At 38.6% G+C, this 17,182-nt stretch overlaps 1 protein-coding gene across 1 annotated transcript; it reads right to left on the bottom strand.

Annotated features, from left to right (window-relative positions):
• Positions 1-3,227: 3,227 nt before the first annotated feature.
• On the bottom strand, positions 3,228-16,909 carry ZBBX (zinc finger B-box domain containing). Its single transcript, XM_031505608.2, has 16 exons — positions 16,570-16,909; positions 15,955-16,068; positions 14,707-14,800; positions 13,519-13,567; positions 13,272-13,378; positions 10,966-11,140; positions 9,963-10,083; positions 9,326-9,459; positions 9,014-9,117; positions 8,592-8,689; positions 7,980-8,011; positions 7,296-7,570; positions 6,463-6,619; positions 5,763-5,918; positions 4,673-4,814; positions 3,228-4,039 (listed from the first exon to the last, which is right to left on the bottom strand). Exons 1-16 carry the CDS (start codon positions 16,635-16,637, stop codon positions 3,964-3,966), a joined length of 1,902 nt encoding a protein of 633 aa, XP_031361468.2. The 5' UTR covers positions 16,638-16,909; the 3' UTR covers positions 3,228-3,963.
• Between the last annotated feature and the right edge of the window lie 273 nt (positions 16,910-17,182).

Below are 17,182 nucleotides of genomic sequence, written 5' to 3'. Positions count from 1 at the left end.
GGGTTTCCAGATTTTTAGTTAAAAATAAAATAGAATCTAATTCATACCTACCAAGGTTTCACAGTTCATTCTGCTGAATATTTGTTCCTTAACCTTTCTGTTGTAATTCCTTTGGAAATCAGCATTTGAAATCCCTCAGTTTTACTGAAAGAAATCAGAGTTTTCCTTTGAGGGTCTTAACATCCCTCAGTATATGGAAAATTAGCTTTGGTTTTGGAGGCTTCCATTCCTTGGGCTTGTTAACTGATCTGTATTATTAACATAAAATAGATTATTATGTTTCCATCCCTTACCAAGAGCATAAGCATATTAAACAACCTAATTAATCCTAATTAACTAGAAAGTCATGGAACAGTTCTCTTGACCAAAATAATTTAGAAATGCCCTTGTGTTGATGGCTTGCAATTTGCAGGATTCATTTTTGAAATGAAAAAGACAGATGTATTTGTCTCTGATGCAAATGGTCTGGATAAATTAAAACTAATTGGGTTTATGCGTTCCTGATAATTAAATGAGATGCATGTAAGCTATATTATGATGTAGGAAAGAACAACTCTTAATTTTTATAAATGAGATGCAGCAAATGACAGCATCTTAAAGTCTATTAAAGGGTAAAATCAAAGGGTAAAACAGAGCTGTGCTCTGGAGCGGGAGCAGAGACCTTTACAGTGTTTTCAGTGGAATTCATCCCTTGCTGGTTGAAAAGAAACATCATCAGGAAAACCTCAATTTTCACTGTCCAATCTTTGCCCATCCCATGTGCAAAGCCAGGTGAGAAAGCACTTGGTGAGGTTTCTCTCACTTGGAGGAGTGGCCCTTCCACACCAAAATAACAAAGTCTGGCAGCCAGACAAACACCAGCCAGTTAAAATAGTTCAAGGACTCCCTGGTAAGCTGGTCTGGATTTTGAGCACAAGAATGATTCATTTTACACTGTAAATGTGTTGATTAATGGGAATTTGTTTGTTTGATGAGAAGCAAGCACATAGATGTGGGTCAGGATGTGGCATCACAGCCCCTGGGCAGTGCCAGGCTGATAATTCACCAGCCCCTCTGACCTTCCTGAAAGGAAAGGGAAAGGAAAACCTTCCTCTGACCTTCCTGTGATGAAGACAAGGGAACAGCAGTTTGGGAATTCCAGCACTTGGAATCCTGTGGCATTTCTGTTAGTCCCCTTTACACTGAGAGCAGAAAATGGCCGCATACAACAAGTCAGACTCAAGCAGGTGGTGCCTGCCAGGCTCCTCAACAGGAATCCTAAAATACTTCAACATATAATGAATGTGATGTCCTCTCACAAAACACAAACTGATGGCCAAGTCATTTTCCAGGATTTATGTTTTATACAATCACATCGCCAAAAATCAATGTACACAAAAAGACAAACTCACCCCAGAAGCTCCAAAAAAATAAACTGGTCTTTCATTTTCCCCCTCCTTCTTTTCTCCTTCTCTAAATGGACTAGAAAGATGATTTATCTGTGCAAATCCCTTGGGTATGTATCAGTCATCCTACGACAGGCAGAGGTAGAAATAAAAATAAAACTTTAAAAAATTTAACATTATCATTTGTAGATTGTATTGGTATCAAGAAGTCATAGAATGGTTTGTGTTGGAAGGGACCTTAAGAAATCATGAAGAGAATTACATTAAGCCACGTTCATAACAATAAACAACTTTCAACCTTCCAGCACAAAATTTGTTCTGTTAGCAATGAATGTATCACAGAAATGCAGCAATTCAGGTGCTCTTTTTGGGATATCAGTTCCACAACTACAACTTAAACAGCGGGGGAAGAAAACAACACAAAACCACTTCAAATGTTTTAAATCAGGAAGACAAAACTGAGGTATATTAAAATCACCACTGCCTAAACTAATCAGATCAGAGATCACTAACACATTGAAGGGAGCTTGTTTTTAGCTCAAATTTTGTTGCAGTTGTTATCAAAAGCTCTTTTTTTCTTTCAAGAAAAAGGGATGGGAAGGGAAAACTTTGAAAATGAGATGTTGAAAGCACACAGTTCTGGTTATCTCCAACAAGCCCAAATTTAAAGGATTACCCTGCCTGCTGAGGGCTTGAGGCACACACTGCAGCAGCAGCTGCTTCATCAGTTTTCCTGTTAAAAAAGGTTGGGAACAGCATGGAAGCAGTCAGGCTGTCTGTGCCAGTGGAATGAGTGTAATAGGAATATTTGGAAGAGTAACTGAAAAAGAAAGGTTACATTGATGAAAGAAAAGCACTGGCCTCCATCTCTAAAGTAGAACTCCTGCTTTGTGATTTTATTCTCCCAATTTCTGACAAAGGACTGCTGTAATAAAACATCAATATATGGTAAACTCTATAAAGAAAACTGAGGTGGAAAATATGCCCTCACCTTAAAGCCAAGAAATGAGGCAGGAAATCAAATCAATGGTCTGTTCAGCCTGATGCCTCTAGTTTGTATGAATTAGGGTGGCTGAAGTGCTTGTTCCTGTAAAAGAAATTGTTGCAAAGATTACAGAGTTGTCTGATATTAGTGCAGAGCTGCTGGGGGGGCAGATAACACAGCAGAGTCCTGGGGCGTGGGGAGAATCCCAACCAGAGTGGGTTTAACTGCCAGAAACCAAATGAGAGACTGGAATGTTTCCACTGATCCATTAGTGAAGGGCACCTGCCACCTCTGAACACAAAAACAGAATTTAAAGCTTCTCTTCCTAAAGGAAAGTTTTTGATGATAACAATTTCCGTGAATTTTAGAGCCCTGCCAGGCAGTTCACCCATAAACATTTAAGAACAATTGTCAGACAAAAGCTTTAAATTAATCCCACTTTCAAAATCTCCCAACACAAAAAGACAAATCTTTGTCACTGCTTTTTGATACACCTTTATTATCAAAACTAGGGGAGAAGGGGGAAGTTTTCCTTAAAACCACAGAGAAGGAAACAAAAGGAAAGAGTCAGGCACACAAAGGGAAAGAGAACTGTCAATCTAAGCAAGCTGCTGTGTCTGAGAATCCTAAAGATGTTAGCAAAAGATACCATTTAGGTAATTTCAAAGCCACTCAATTATTGGGTACAATTAAGCATCCCCTCCAGAAGAGAGAAGAAGGTCCCCAAACCCTCTTTACATCAAAGCACCACGTTGGCCAAATGACCTTTTACAGAAATTATATTAATTGCATTAAACCTTGCACTTTCTGGGGAGGAGGAAGAAAAAAGCTTTTTATACAACACAAACACAGCAAGTTCAAAAAGACAGTTGGGGCTGTTTGTTAAAATTCAAACCACCCAGGATGGTTTTAACTACATTTCCTTTTGTTCTTTTAATTATCCAAGGCCTGTAAGGCAGCAACTTACACCAGAGCTGGATTTGCCTGGACACCCCTCTGAACTGGAATTTTGGAGCAGGGAAAGAAAGGGAATTCACTCCCAATTGATTCTGAGCAGAGGTTTGCTGCTGGTCTGGGCTCCCTACTGGAGTTAGAAGTGTGGCAGGAGAAGTTAAATGTGCAGTGGAAAGCTGTTAAATTCTATTCTGTAAGGTGCAAGTCTTTTCTAAAACATCTGACAAAGTGTATTTGACCTTAGAGACTCCTCCTGTGCTTCTCAACACAAACCTGATCATTCAGAAACCCCAATTTATCCCATTAATACCCCTGGTGTGGCACCTTCCAGCTTGGCCACATAAAACCACATTTGCAGACACAAAATTCCACCTGCAGACAAGAAAACTTACAGTAAATTAAAAACAATAAATAAAACAATCCTAAAGAATAGCAGCACAAGAGAAGGTTTTTTTCTGTTATTTCTTCACAGTAATAATTTAAAAAAAAAAGCCAAAACAAAGTATTTTCAAGAAGTTTTAATGTAAACTTTACAGAATAGTCCTTAGTTAATGATGTCTTGAGCAGAACTTAAAACACCTCTTGATCTTGTTGGTTCTGAACCATAGAAAGGTGGAGACTGAACTGAGTTTTCCATGTTCACTGCAATGCCAGAACCTGCAGTTTGTCCTCCAGAACTGCTTCCTCAGCATCCTTTTGGCTTTCCTCCCAGTCCCTTAAAAGAAACACACCCCAGTGATTTCCAGTGCCTCCAATTCCCCAAGTTCTCTGCTTCAAGCCTTGCTGACATATGTTCACATATGTTGAACTAAAAGGCACCAAAGAAAAGCTTTTACTGGAGATGTTGTCAGTACAAGCTACTCTAATTCAGCTTTTCCCTCAGTTTTTGTCACAAATCTCTGAACCAGCTCTAATCACACAGCATGGAGTTCCCTTTGGTGCTCCTCTGACTGGCCAGGAGAGCCCAGTACAAAACCTGTGAGACACAGAGCTTCAGGACCTTCCTTTTCTCCAGTCACCTCCTCAGTGTCCAAGGCAAAATAACAAATATACAAGAATGCAGATGATTTTTGAGATTTACCTCATAAATCTCAGTGCTAATGCATTGAAAAACCCACAGCCCCAAAACTGATCATTTGGAGTCTAAACAACAAAATATAACCTTCAGTTCTGACTGAGCAGCCTGAGAAGGGGCTTAGAACACTGAGACACCACACAGAGGTCATGCTGATATTGGTAATTAGCAGGTAATGCATAATTAGAGGCTGTTCTTATTTCAGTTCTGACATGGTTGGCATCTTGAATAATCTAAAATGTCATAAAAACACAGCCAGCAAGTTGAATTTACCCAAAAATATCAAGTGTGTCGTGGTCTTTCAGCTCCAGGGCGCTCTGCAAATCTGCATTTCCAGAATTCTCCTCTGTGGCTCTGCTGGAGGAGGTTCCATCTTCACAAGTTTGGCTGGAATGTTTTTCAGGGCCTGAAATGTCTTAGGAGCAAATATGAACAAAAAGATGCAGTATCTCCACTACCAGCTTGGAAAAAATTCAAAATATTGACAAAAACTTGCCATTAAAAGTCTCAAACCAACTCTAGCTAATGAAAAATATCACTACAAATTAAAACTGTACTTCCCAATATATTTGTAATTTCTTTATTAACACCTATAAATTCATCACCTTGTACTTCAGAATCTTTCAGAAAATAAATAAATTATTTAAGTATTCTGCACAATGCCACAAATTTTATGTGAGGAAAGACACTGAATGATTGCAGAAAGCTCTAAAGTTTGGTTCCTTTTTTTTAATTTAAGGTAACATGAATAAAATATAGACCCTTTCCAATATTTTCCTGGGATTCAAAATTGACAGCTTCGATTTCTGCACACAACATTATTTAAATTAAAATGTCAACCTGGCTGCTCATGATGTGAGAAATAATGTAGAGCTACATTTCTTGGGATGGAGACAGTTGAAATTGAGAAAGGTAACACAAAAGTGCAGATAGTTATTACTTGTGTCCCTGTTTCTTAGAGTTCATCTAATCAGACTTGCTTCTGTAGCAGGAAGAAATCCTTTATTGGATCACTCCCAAATTGTACCAGAGGCTACCAACACACAAATACACAGAAACTTCTAGAGGGTTTATTCTCTAAATAGTCAAGCTAAGAGAGGAGTAAAGGGCAGCAGCAGAAACTAAGCTAAATAAAAAGGATTATTGGTGATAGCTGAGAAGAGATGATTTTTAACTCCAAAGCTTATTCAAAAAACCCACTAAAATCAAATTCACAAACTACTAAAATAAAAAAGCCTATAAAAAACCAAAATACAAATACACAAACAAAGATAGAAAAATGACAAATTCAACATTCAAAACGTGTCCATTTTACACAATTAAAATTAACCTAATTAGGAGCTGAGAACTGTGCTGTCCCTACCTGGCCATGGCATCCATGCTGCCATCAGATGAGAAAGTTGATTTTGAGCCTGGAAAGCATTTGCAGCTCTGCTCAGCTGACTTGCCAGGACACCTTGGACTACAGAGTCATCAGCATATTCACTTAGGCTCCTCTCAGAAACCCACAGCCCATCTCCTGAAATCCAACGTTATTAGAGGAAATTATTTGCAGGTTTTCTGTTAATATGCATTTATTCTTCCTGGTTTTGCTGCATTTAATGTGTGAATTAAAGAAGCCACGCAACAATTTTTTTACAGATAAATTATACACAGATATATAACAGTTATGTATAACAGACTAAAAGCCTGATTTCAAGTGAGGTATGTAATCAAATTAATGATGTTCACTTGTTGCCTCATATACACCATGAAAAGCAATAAGAACCTCATGGAATTCCATTCTCAGGGGATATATTTATATGAATAATTATATTTATGTATAATATATAAATAAATTATAATATAATATATTATATATAATCATATACAGTTTAATTACAATGAAAAATATGAAATTTATGGCACTAGATTGCCTCAAAGTAGGGAGTTTATCCTTGCCCAGCAGCACTTGTGTGGCATGACTGTCACCCTGAAGTGACTCTTAAAGCAAGCTGGATGGAAGGGAACTGAAAAAAGATGATAAATATGTATAACCTTGAGGATTTACTCCACAACAGTACCTGGAAAAGGCATTTTCCTGTCACTAGGGCTGGAGGCAGCAGCCAGGGAAGAAGGTGCCTCCAGCTTTTCTTGTTTAGGGCTTGCACCTACAAAGAAACCTTCAAGTCCCTGATATGATGTAGAACCACATTTCTGTCTTTTGGCTACATCCTGCAACTTGAATAAAACAGAGAGATTACAAACAGGAAATGTTATAAATTGTCCCTGCAAGGTAAGGTTAAAAAAATGCTCTTTTCATAGAACACAGACTGATTTTGATAGCCAGCTGTAATAGATGCTCATGAGGATGATGTTTTTGCTCAAGAAATGCTTTAAAATCCTAAAAACTTCTCATTTTGTGAGAGTTTGGATCTGTTCTTTCATGAGGGACATGAAAAGCAGATTTCCTTTGTGCTCATTTTTGGGTACATAAAGGAAGGTGATCACTGTTTAACAATGTCTCCAAAGCAATGTCCCAACATTTTCTATATTTTTTTTTTTTTTTTTTTTTTGCTTTTGATTTTATTTTCAGCAAATGAGGATCTGAATAATTCGTTAGGTAAAACAGAGAACCATTTTTTGGTCATTCAGACAAGAGGTGAAGTATTGTTAATACAAATATGGGAAGAGCTGCTCCAACAGCTGAGAGCAGCTCTTCTTTGAGCTGAGTTTTATGTCTGAGACAGTTTGTTCTCTTTTCGTTTTTTTGAACATTAACAGAAAACTGGCACCACAAAGTGGAGCCTTTCATCCCCTACATATCAAATATGGCAGGCAGTGACAATCCCCTAAACCTAAAGCAGATAAAGCAACATCCTTAATCCATTTGGCAATTTAAGACATCATAACTTACTGCTGAAGATTTTGTCACTACAGGCAAGACCAAGCTCTGAGTGCTGCAGACATTTCCCAGCTCCTGTGGCTCTCTCCTGCCCTCCTGCAGCTCTGACTCCTGGAGATCTCTGCTGCTCTTCAGTTCAGCCCCAGTGAGATCTTTGCTCACTCCTTCAGTGGGCTCAGAGAGCTCAGGAAGTTCACAGGAGCTCAGGGATCTTCTCCCAGCCTTTGGTTCGACACTCTCCTCCTGCACTGCATTGATTTCCAGATCACTGCAGACAATCAGTTTTTCTAGAGGAGTACAACAAAATCATAAAAATAGCAATACTTGTAATGAATATTAATTATAACCTGCAAAGCCCACTATGCTTTCCTCATGAACTTAAAATACAAAGTTGCCATTAAAGCTAAAGAAAGGCAATTGCAAAACTTTAATAAAATTTCCTTAAAAGCATCATAAGGTTTGAAATCCATCCTACCAGGCTGTGAATGATTCTGTAAGTTGGTTTTCTTTGTTATACATATTTATCCCAATCCATCAAACTGTAATCAAATGAAATTGTGATAGCCCAGAGAATGGGACATAATTTAATGACCTTTAATTATTTTTCAATCCACTGTAGTTGACTACCCCAACCCATATAAGAATGATAAACTAAACTCATGTATGTATTTTCAACAAAGAACTTTTCACATTTACCTTGAGAAATTTCTTTAGGAGAAACAGGATTTCTGTTGAGAGGAAAAAGAAAAAACTATTACATTTCAGCTGAGGAAGTTAAATGGAAAGAAGACTTTCCCATTATACCCATTTATTTTTTAAGAGTCTGGTTCTGTGTTGTCTGGTCTGCAAATGCTGAGCTTTGATAGAGGGGAAAAGACCAGAAGGATACAAAAAAGCAAATCAGGTCACAGTTAATCCAATAAATGTTGGGAGAACAGAAGAATTACAGATGTATCAGTTATTGTTTTTGTCTGGAATCACAGGGTTAGTTAAATAAGAGTATCTTCAATGTGCACAGCACTGATCTGTGGTAAAATCTGAATATGAGCTCCTGCTGAGGTAAGAGCTCAGAAAAGAGAATTTCACTAAAATTCAGGACAGGCAAACGCAAAGAAATTCATCTTACCCATGTGTTAGGTTTTCAAACTGATGCCTCACTAGTTACAGACAATTAATACTCCTTAGTGGCTTTAAAACAGTGTGCACTTAACACAAATATAACTGCCTGCAAAGAAAACCTCAATTTCTTAGGAACTAACACCAAATTTGGGATTATTTCCTTTCCCACAATCTCTGCATTTCTGATACCTTCCACACTCCAGTGGCTCAGTTTTTCCTTGCTTATTCATCCCCATATTTCCAGTTTCCTCCACAGAAGAGTATGAAGATTCTTCCAAGTCCTCACTCTGAGAATGAATAAAAACATAAAGAGCCACACTCAGCAACAGATTATAATTTTTAAAATAAAAAAAAAAATTTCAAAGTGCTGAAAAGCTGCCAGACTTTGTGTATAAATCCCATACAGTGCAGGTCCCTGAACACAACAGAAAGAAGTACAGGGAACTTTTGGAATTATCAATTTTCCACATTTGTATGGAAAACAAACAATGCACCAGTATTCTTCCTTATTGGAAGTTATTTAACTGTTGCTATTTTAAACATTGAACAGATCAAGACCTGAACAAATCAGTTCATTGTTGAGACTCATTAAGTCCTTTATCAATACTCACATCATCAAGGAACTCAATTTTCAAAGAGGACTCTACATTTTCAGAAACAGTGTTGGATTCTTCAGTTCTATAAACAGATGCCCAATATTTCTTCACCTCTTCATCTGTGAAATATAAATAATTTCACACATTTCACTTTTCCGGTTCAAAACTGACTGAAAATTAAAACATTTTTATTCTTTATGAAAAAACACAAATTTCTCCTTTTATTACTGCTGCCCTTTGCAAACTGGTTAAGAGTGGAAATGCTCAGCAATAAGAAAAGACATCAAGGAAAAGGTGTTTTAGATTGAATAAACAAATCTGTTACACCTGTTAACTCCTCAATGTCATCATCATCATCATCTCCTTTTTCCCCTCCTCCAGCCCCAGCGTGTTGAACACTCAAGGCTTGCACAGGTCTTGAATCTTTCATGCAACTTGCAAAAAACTGATCAACTGGAGTTCTGAAATGGGAAAAAAAATAAAAATCCATCTTAAAAAGTTTTACTTTAATATATCACAAAAAGAAAACTAAAGGAAAAACCCTACCAGCCTATTTACTGCAGCAGCATTAACTAACTCCTCCTACCTTCATTGAGGTGACTTTGCTTCTCAAGAACTCCTAAAACAACTCTGCAATGCCCACAAAAGAATCCTGAAGTTTCCTTTTCTCTATAAAACCCCTGTAGCAAATGCCCCAAAATCAAATAACCAAATATCATTACCAGTCTTCAAATTCTACACTAAACTGATAGCAAAGAGAATCCCTCTAAATATTCCCTCTGCAGGAATTCTGACCATCAAGTGATAAAGTCTGGTTATAATCATTATTTTATTAAAAGAAAGCTCCCTGTATACACTCCCCTTAATTCTTGATAATATATCCAATATTTTAAAAGTTTCATCTGGATTTTTTTAATTAGGTATTTCTGAATTCTTTCATTAGGAGCAGCAAATGCAGCAATACCTTCTGTATTTCTTTAGCAGGAGTTTCTCCATGTAGCTCAGGCCATCCTTCTGGAATTCCACATGGATGGGTTCCTTCAGAGCAGTAACATTGGTCTGTACCTCACAACTCCCCACAGCTTCTGTCAGAATTATTAAAAAATATATACAGTTGTCTAGGCTTATAAACGTGCTCTTTACCTACATTATTCTTGAATGAATATCACATTTGGGTCTGTGCTTAGTTCAGTCTTTGCATAACTCCAAAATTTAAATGGTCAGCAATATTATATTTACAGAACACAGGCAGTAATGGGGGCAGTCATAAAAACTCATTTATTACAGATTACACACTGGTGCCTTAGAAGGAATGGGGGGATGGAAATCCATGACAGCGCAGATCAAAATCCCACAGAAAAGAAGAAAAGAAAGGGGGAAAAAAAATCAGTTTAATATTATTTTGTACAAAAAGCCACAGAGAAAAACCACCATCCGTGGACTAGAGGAAAAAGACACAGATTGGATTTGTACAAATCCAATCAGACCAGAGGAATTTTCCATATTTTTCCCTGCATACTTCAGCTGATTGCAGCTTTTCATTGGGACAAAGAAATATTAAGAGCCTGTGGAAGACAAGCAGAAAATGTACTTGGATAGAACTTGGATAGAACACACAAAATCCTGAGCCCTGCACATTCCTTGCCTCAGTTTAAAACTGGTTTTATGTTTGAGCATTGCAGCTCATGCTGAAGTGCCACGTGAGACACAAAGCCATGGGAGGGTGCAGGGACATGGGTTGGACATCCTGGCCATTACCAGAGATCATTACAAAAACTGAGCTAAACACTCTGCATATCATTAAAAAAAACCTTCAGAGCTGATTGTTATTAATAAAGGCACACTGAGAAATAATAAAATGGGTTTTCTCAGCTTCACATAATACCTGCCTTCATTAATCTAAAATCTAACTCCCCCAAATGGCTCCTATTGTATTTAAAATGTCATTAAAACAGAACAAACCATACCTGATGGGATCTCACTGGCAGACAGATCTCCTCCAGGATCACTTCCACCTTTTCTCCACTGAAGCAAAGCTTCCTGAAAAGACTTTGCAGATGCCTTCTCATCAAAGGCACCACTCAGCAGCAATCCTTTGTCCTGGTTCCCAGGGCTTGCACAGGCTGACGCCGAGGCTGGTTCCTAAATCAGTTCCACAACATTACTGACAAAGCATTTCTGAGGAGCAGCAACATTTTTAGTGTCAGCTGTGGAACTGCAGCACTCACTTTTCTGGGCTCAGCTGAGCTACCTGGTAATCAAGATCACTCCCATTTTATGTGATCTTGCTCACAATTAACTGCAAAGATCTATCAAGAGCTAAATAAGAAAGACAAAGTTTTTATTACCAGACACACAAACCCCCTACTTTTAAAGGATTTTTGGTATCAGAGAGCAGTGGTCATGGACACCCACATCCCAAGTTTTGGATACAAAGCCATGGATACCACATCTCATGTACAGGGTGGATTAAATGAGGCATTTAATGCAGCATGTCTCATTTAAAGGAATTTATGAGCTATGTGCTTTACTAATGAAGAGCTGCTTATTGAAGCTTCCCAATGGACAGGGGCATATCTGGAGAGGTCATCAAGGGAAAAATGGTCATTTAAGGGGCTAACTGGGGTAGTTATTAATACAGCAGTCCAGGGAAGTCCAAACTGTAATTGATGAGCTTGGTTAAAAACAGCTACAAAAGGAGAAAAAACAGTTCTATACTCGGAATTTAGTGATTTTTCACCGTTTATTAGAGCAAAGGTTTTCATTACCAACTTTTGGATGATTATCAAGCAAAACCACGAAATAATTTATGTATTTATGGGAAAGATCTTTTGTCTACACATTCTCCAAGTGCTTTTACTACAACAAAGCAGCAGAGGTACTGGCAGAAAGATGAGAGTCACACATCAGCAGCCCCTACACAATCAGGATATTTAAAATCAGGTTCCTACGCTGCTTTAAGTGATTCAGGGAATGGTTGCACATCCAATGGCACACAAGCAATAAACGGTGCCTGTTAAAGGTGTCGTTGTCCGCACGTCCAGTGCATCCCCCGATCCTCCCACTGCCACGCAGGGTGAGCACGGCACAAAATTCCCCGTGTGAACAGGGGATCAGCAGGGCACAACTCGAGCGACCGGCAGTGGAATTCCCCGCAGCAGCACGGGTTTCCAGGCGCGTTCTTGCTCCGGGATCCCCCGGGATGCGGGAGCGCTCCGGGATGCGGAGCGGCCGCGGCGTCCCGCGGGGGCGCGGCGCCCTCGCGCGGCCGTCCCCGGCACTGCAGCCGCCCGCCCGGGACATCCCGGGATCGCTCCCTAAAAACCGCTGGAAAAAGCAAAACACGCACGATCTGCCCCGTTGGGAGCGTGCAGTTCTTTGTTCCCTGAGCGTTAATGAAACTGGGAGCACGGAAGCAAAATCCCCGACAAGTTATCTTAAATGCCAAATCCGCACGTATTTTTTCCCCCAAAGGAAAAGCATTACAGACACACACAAAATATCAGTTCCTTTTAAGGGTTAGCAGCTCCAACTGGTTTAATAAAACAATGGAAATAAATCACATCATCTATTACAGGGTGGAGAGGGGGATCTCTCTAAGAGAGATAACGCCTAAAATAAAAATGTTTTTTCTTATTCAACAGTGGAACTTCCCTATTCACATAAATGACTTGAAAATCGAGTTGTATGAAGCTACACTACACTTTGGATGATGGGTTTCCTATTTATTATTTGTTTCCTATTTCCTACTTGCTAAAAGGCAAAAATACATACCCTTATTAAATACTTATACCTCATACTTAATAATAGAAATTTCCACTCTAACACAGCCAACAAGGTGCCAGCTTGGAAATCAGTTAGAATTCAACACACGCCCTGGGACTTATGTAATGATTTAAAATTACAAAACATTCATGGACCACTTAATTTTGGCCCCTTTGCCTGCAACCACACATCTTACTTTAATAACAGAGAAGTGTTCTTTAGTTAAGGATGAGATCAGCCTCCTTTAGCCATAGCCACATACTGGGCAAGTTAATAAAAATACAGTTTAAAAAAATTCTTTAACTGTAACCAGTTAAAGAAGTTCTAGTAACAGAATCATTTCATCTGTTTCCTTGAATCCAGGGAGATCAGTCTGTAAAATTTCTCTTTACTCTACAGGCACTAAGTAATTATCAGAGTAAGAAAGAAAAATGTATGTCTACATACTGACCCCAAAAAATTCTACACACATTAAACTGAGAGTTATTTTTAAACCATTTACACTTACCAGCAGCCCACCCTTAATTTCAGGTGGCCTACAGGCTATCCCCTTCACTCCCAGTTTTTCATGAGCTACATTTCCTTTTTCAGGTTTGACTGCTTTTTTCGCTGGCTCTGAAACAAAACATACAAAAAACCTCAACTAATCCAGTGTTCCACTCTTCGATTTCTTTGCTGTTTAATTGCAACAACTTCTAAGAAGAAATAATCTATCAGAAGTTTGGGTTTTATTCAGTTAAGAAATATGTCTTTACCTTGAATTGGTTTCTTGAGCACTTGCAACTTCACTTTTTCTGGAGAAAGCTAGAGGAAAGAATATTTACATATATCAGAATAAGGTTCTAATGGTAATGACTAAAGAGTAGTCATTAGGAGTAGGAATTCATTGAACAGCATAATCCTGTTGGGACAAAAACAAAAACAACTGTTAAACTTGCACAGAATGAAAATGTTTTTAGGGAAATAGCAGGGCATGCATTTAAAGAGAAAACTCCATGTAGTGCTCATGACAGCCATGAAGCCCAGGACCAGTTTCACTCCCCAGACATGAAAACATTCCCCATGTGACCCTTCCATGATCTAACATCTCAATAATTCATAATTTTCAGCATTTTTGATCCTCAGTTTTCCCCTGAAGAGTTCACCCTGCAGCCTCACTGCCCCTCACTCACCCCTTAATCTGCTATTTTAAAAATGTTGCCCCATCATCTCCTCAGCCACCCCAGCTGAAACCTTGAGTCTTTGAAGCAGCAACAGCTCCGAGTTCCTTGTCTGAGAGAAGGGGAGGGGAAAGAGGTGGGTAAAGAAAACCTTTTCATTCTGATCCTCTCCTCTCACAGACAAGGAGGCAATTTTATTGAGTTCTCATTTTCTGCCAGTCTAAAAAAAATTGCTACAGACTTTTTCAAAGGAAGATAAGTACCCCATTTGTACATACTGAAAAGAAAACAGATTTTTCAAAGATTTAGCAGGAAAGTTCTACATCCCTTCTTTTAGGTCTGAGCAACGATGTTATAGAACAAGAGTCAATATAACTGAGTTAAAGAAAATACTAACTGTGGTGTATTTTATCTGGGAAGACAGAATTTGCACTCAAAGTTTCACCCAAAGCCTTTCAGTATTTCAGATCCATCATGGGCACCAGCCCATGGCTCCTGATGACTTCCACCACTACCAGTGCTATCCTACAGGATTAAATCTGTAGGAGCGGGGATAATTTGCTGTTTATTGCAACTGAAACACCAACAGATCACCCAGCAAAACTTGATGTCCCTCCAGCTCAAAGGGACTCAAAAGCTTGGCATGGAAAAAATAAGCAGTAAGGAATTTTACTCAGATGGGCTTAATGTTTTGGTTTTATAGCATTTGAAACTTTCCTGTTCTGCAACATAAATCCAGTTCTAAATCTTGTTTTACTTTAAATAGCAAATATGGTTTCCTACCTTCTTCCTGCTTTCATTATTTTGGGTCACAGCTCGGGTCTGGGGGGTCCTTGGTCCTGCCTGCCCAGATTTCCAATGGTAAGCACCTAACTTCCTACAAACCAAGGCAAGAAAAAACTTCAGAATTCAGCCTCTGGCAAGCAAGATAAGCATAAAGTTTTTCCTTCAGCTTGTTAAGTACGAACAAAAGATCTCAAAAATAAAATTTTTGTGTATAGGACAATCAATTCCTTAAAGCACAAATACTCCCATTGAAATCTGCTTCAAATCCACTTTAAAAGCAGTAAATACAACAATGTGTGAGAAAGTACTTATTTTTAAACCATTAAATTCATCCAAGTTTTTAAACTTAAAAAAAAAAAAAATTCTTATCAATTCTCAAAGGTCGGTTTCAGAAGAATAAAAACAGAAATACATTTTGTGTGAGCCTTCATTGTCCCAGTACTGTAGGACTTCATCCAGCACTGCTAAAAATGCAGGAACTCTCAGATCCTTTCCAGCCCAAACCACTCCATGACTGCAGTGGTGCAAATGCCAAAGCCTCCTGTCCTCAGAGCTCAGCACAGCCCCTATCAGGGGCTGCAGGTACACGGCCTTGAGAAGAAAACAACAGAATAGCACAGAGACAAAAGTGCCACACATCACCTGGAAAACACTGCCCCAGCAGCTCAGGGCAAGCTCACAGAGCTGCCAACAGCTCAGCAGCACCAAGGGATCCAAATCCAAGGTATTTGCAGTCCAAGGGACAAACTGCAGGCAGAAACTCAAGGAAAAGGAAGCACATGTTGCAGGAATTTGCCAACATTCAGATTTAAACTGCAGCCCAGCATTTGCCTCTTTACACTGTGCCTGGTTCCAAGCCCTGCTCGCCATCATGCAGGAAAGGCCACCCTGGGAGGCCACACAAATGTAAAAGGGGATCAAAATTAACAACAGCATCCTCTGCAGAAACGTCAGAAACAAACAGGAGAAACTACTCTGTCTCCTGCTTGAAAACTAAGGTGACAAATCCAATCAGGGGGAAAAGGAAGAGGGAATACATGAGGAAAACAGATCAAATATCATATGAGAGTTTCATACTAACAAAGTCATAGGGAAGCAAGTTGAACATTGAGAAGAAAGACTGGAGAGAGGAGACTGAATATAATTGTGAAGTCCAAACTTTACAAGCAATCCCATGTGAGGAGTTGGCAGTGTGGAGGGAGCATCTCATTGAATTCCTTTTTTCTACAGAGAAACTGAACCTACCTCCTCTCTTCTTTTTCTCTGCTCATGTTTGACTGCAGCTGCAATAATCTTCTCTCCATCTCTCTGTTTTCTGTTTCTAACTGAGCTTTCTCCAACTGCAATTCCTTGACAGTTCTGGAGGAAATAGTGAGATATTTGTTAGAAGTCACCTGGAAGTCAGTAAGGTGCCTGAAGAAGTTTAAAGCAGAAAAACAGAAGCTGGAACATTTCTCATTACAGCCATGTCCCTCCCTTTATTCTCCCAGCAGGATTGACAACAGCTTGGGGAAATTTAGGACAAGTCAAGTGCAAATTCCAACCAAAAAACTGATATAGCTGTGTCTGTACTCAGAAAGGTTTGGGGTTTAATTGTATTAAAATAAACAATCCACTGATTTCTTTACTATGCTTGTATTATCCAGTGGATACACAGGGTTATAAAACCTATAACTTAATCAGGAAGTCAATTAAAGCCTGAGAAAAGAAAGGCTTGTGGATAAAAGCATAGGGAAAATGCTACAAAAGAAACACATCATTATTCTTTTTGTTCTTCCACTCTTCTAGTTAATGTTGCATTAAAACTTAATAAAAATTATGAAAACACATCTCAATCCCAATCAGATTGAATGCACTTACTTTGTTTTTAATCTCACGGAGGTTCCAGCTTTTGAGCCTGGGAGAATTACAAAATCATTGACATTCATGATGCCTAGTATAACTTCTCCTAAAGAAATAGAATTTCAATGATTTAGAGTTAGGAACCAGTTGAAATGGGAATTTGATTGAAATAAAACAGTAAAAAACTCATTACACATCCAAAAATATTCATATAGAGAGAGAAATGGAGCACAAAACTTGTTTATATGAGGTGCCAATAAAATCCTAGAGCAACTCAAAATTAAATTTAACTGGGGAAAAAAAATCCTTTTTTATTACATTTATGATACCAGGGAGAAGATTTCCTTGGCTGTTTCATTTGGGCAATTCCCTAAAGTTCATGTGCAAGGAGATTAATATTAACTAAAACACAGCTTTCTTGAACCAAACCCATAGAAAGCACCAAGAAGGAGAAAATTGTACCATTGGCTACGAAGTCAAACCATCTCATTTGATTTGGGAAGATAAATTCCTTCTGTCACAGACAAATTGATACAAAGGAACACAATAACTCACAGAGCAGAGTTAATCCCTCCTCTCAAGACTTTAGTGGTATTTCAAATACTTTTTTTTTTAAATCCAGGTTGTAAAA

Source organism: Lonchura striata, chromosome 10, assembly GCF_046129695.1.
Source record: "Lonchura striata isolate bLonStr1 chromosome 10, bLonStr1.mat, whole genome shotgun sequence".
NCBI lineage: Eukaryota > Metazoa > Chordata > Aves > Passeriformes > Estrildidae > Lonchura > Lonchura striata.
This window is presented reverse-complemented; position numbering and strand designations above follow the sequence as displayed.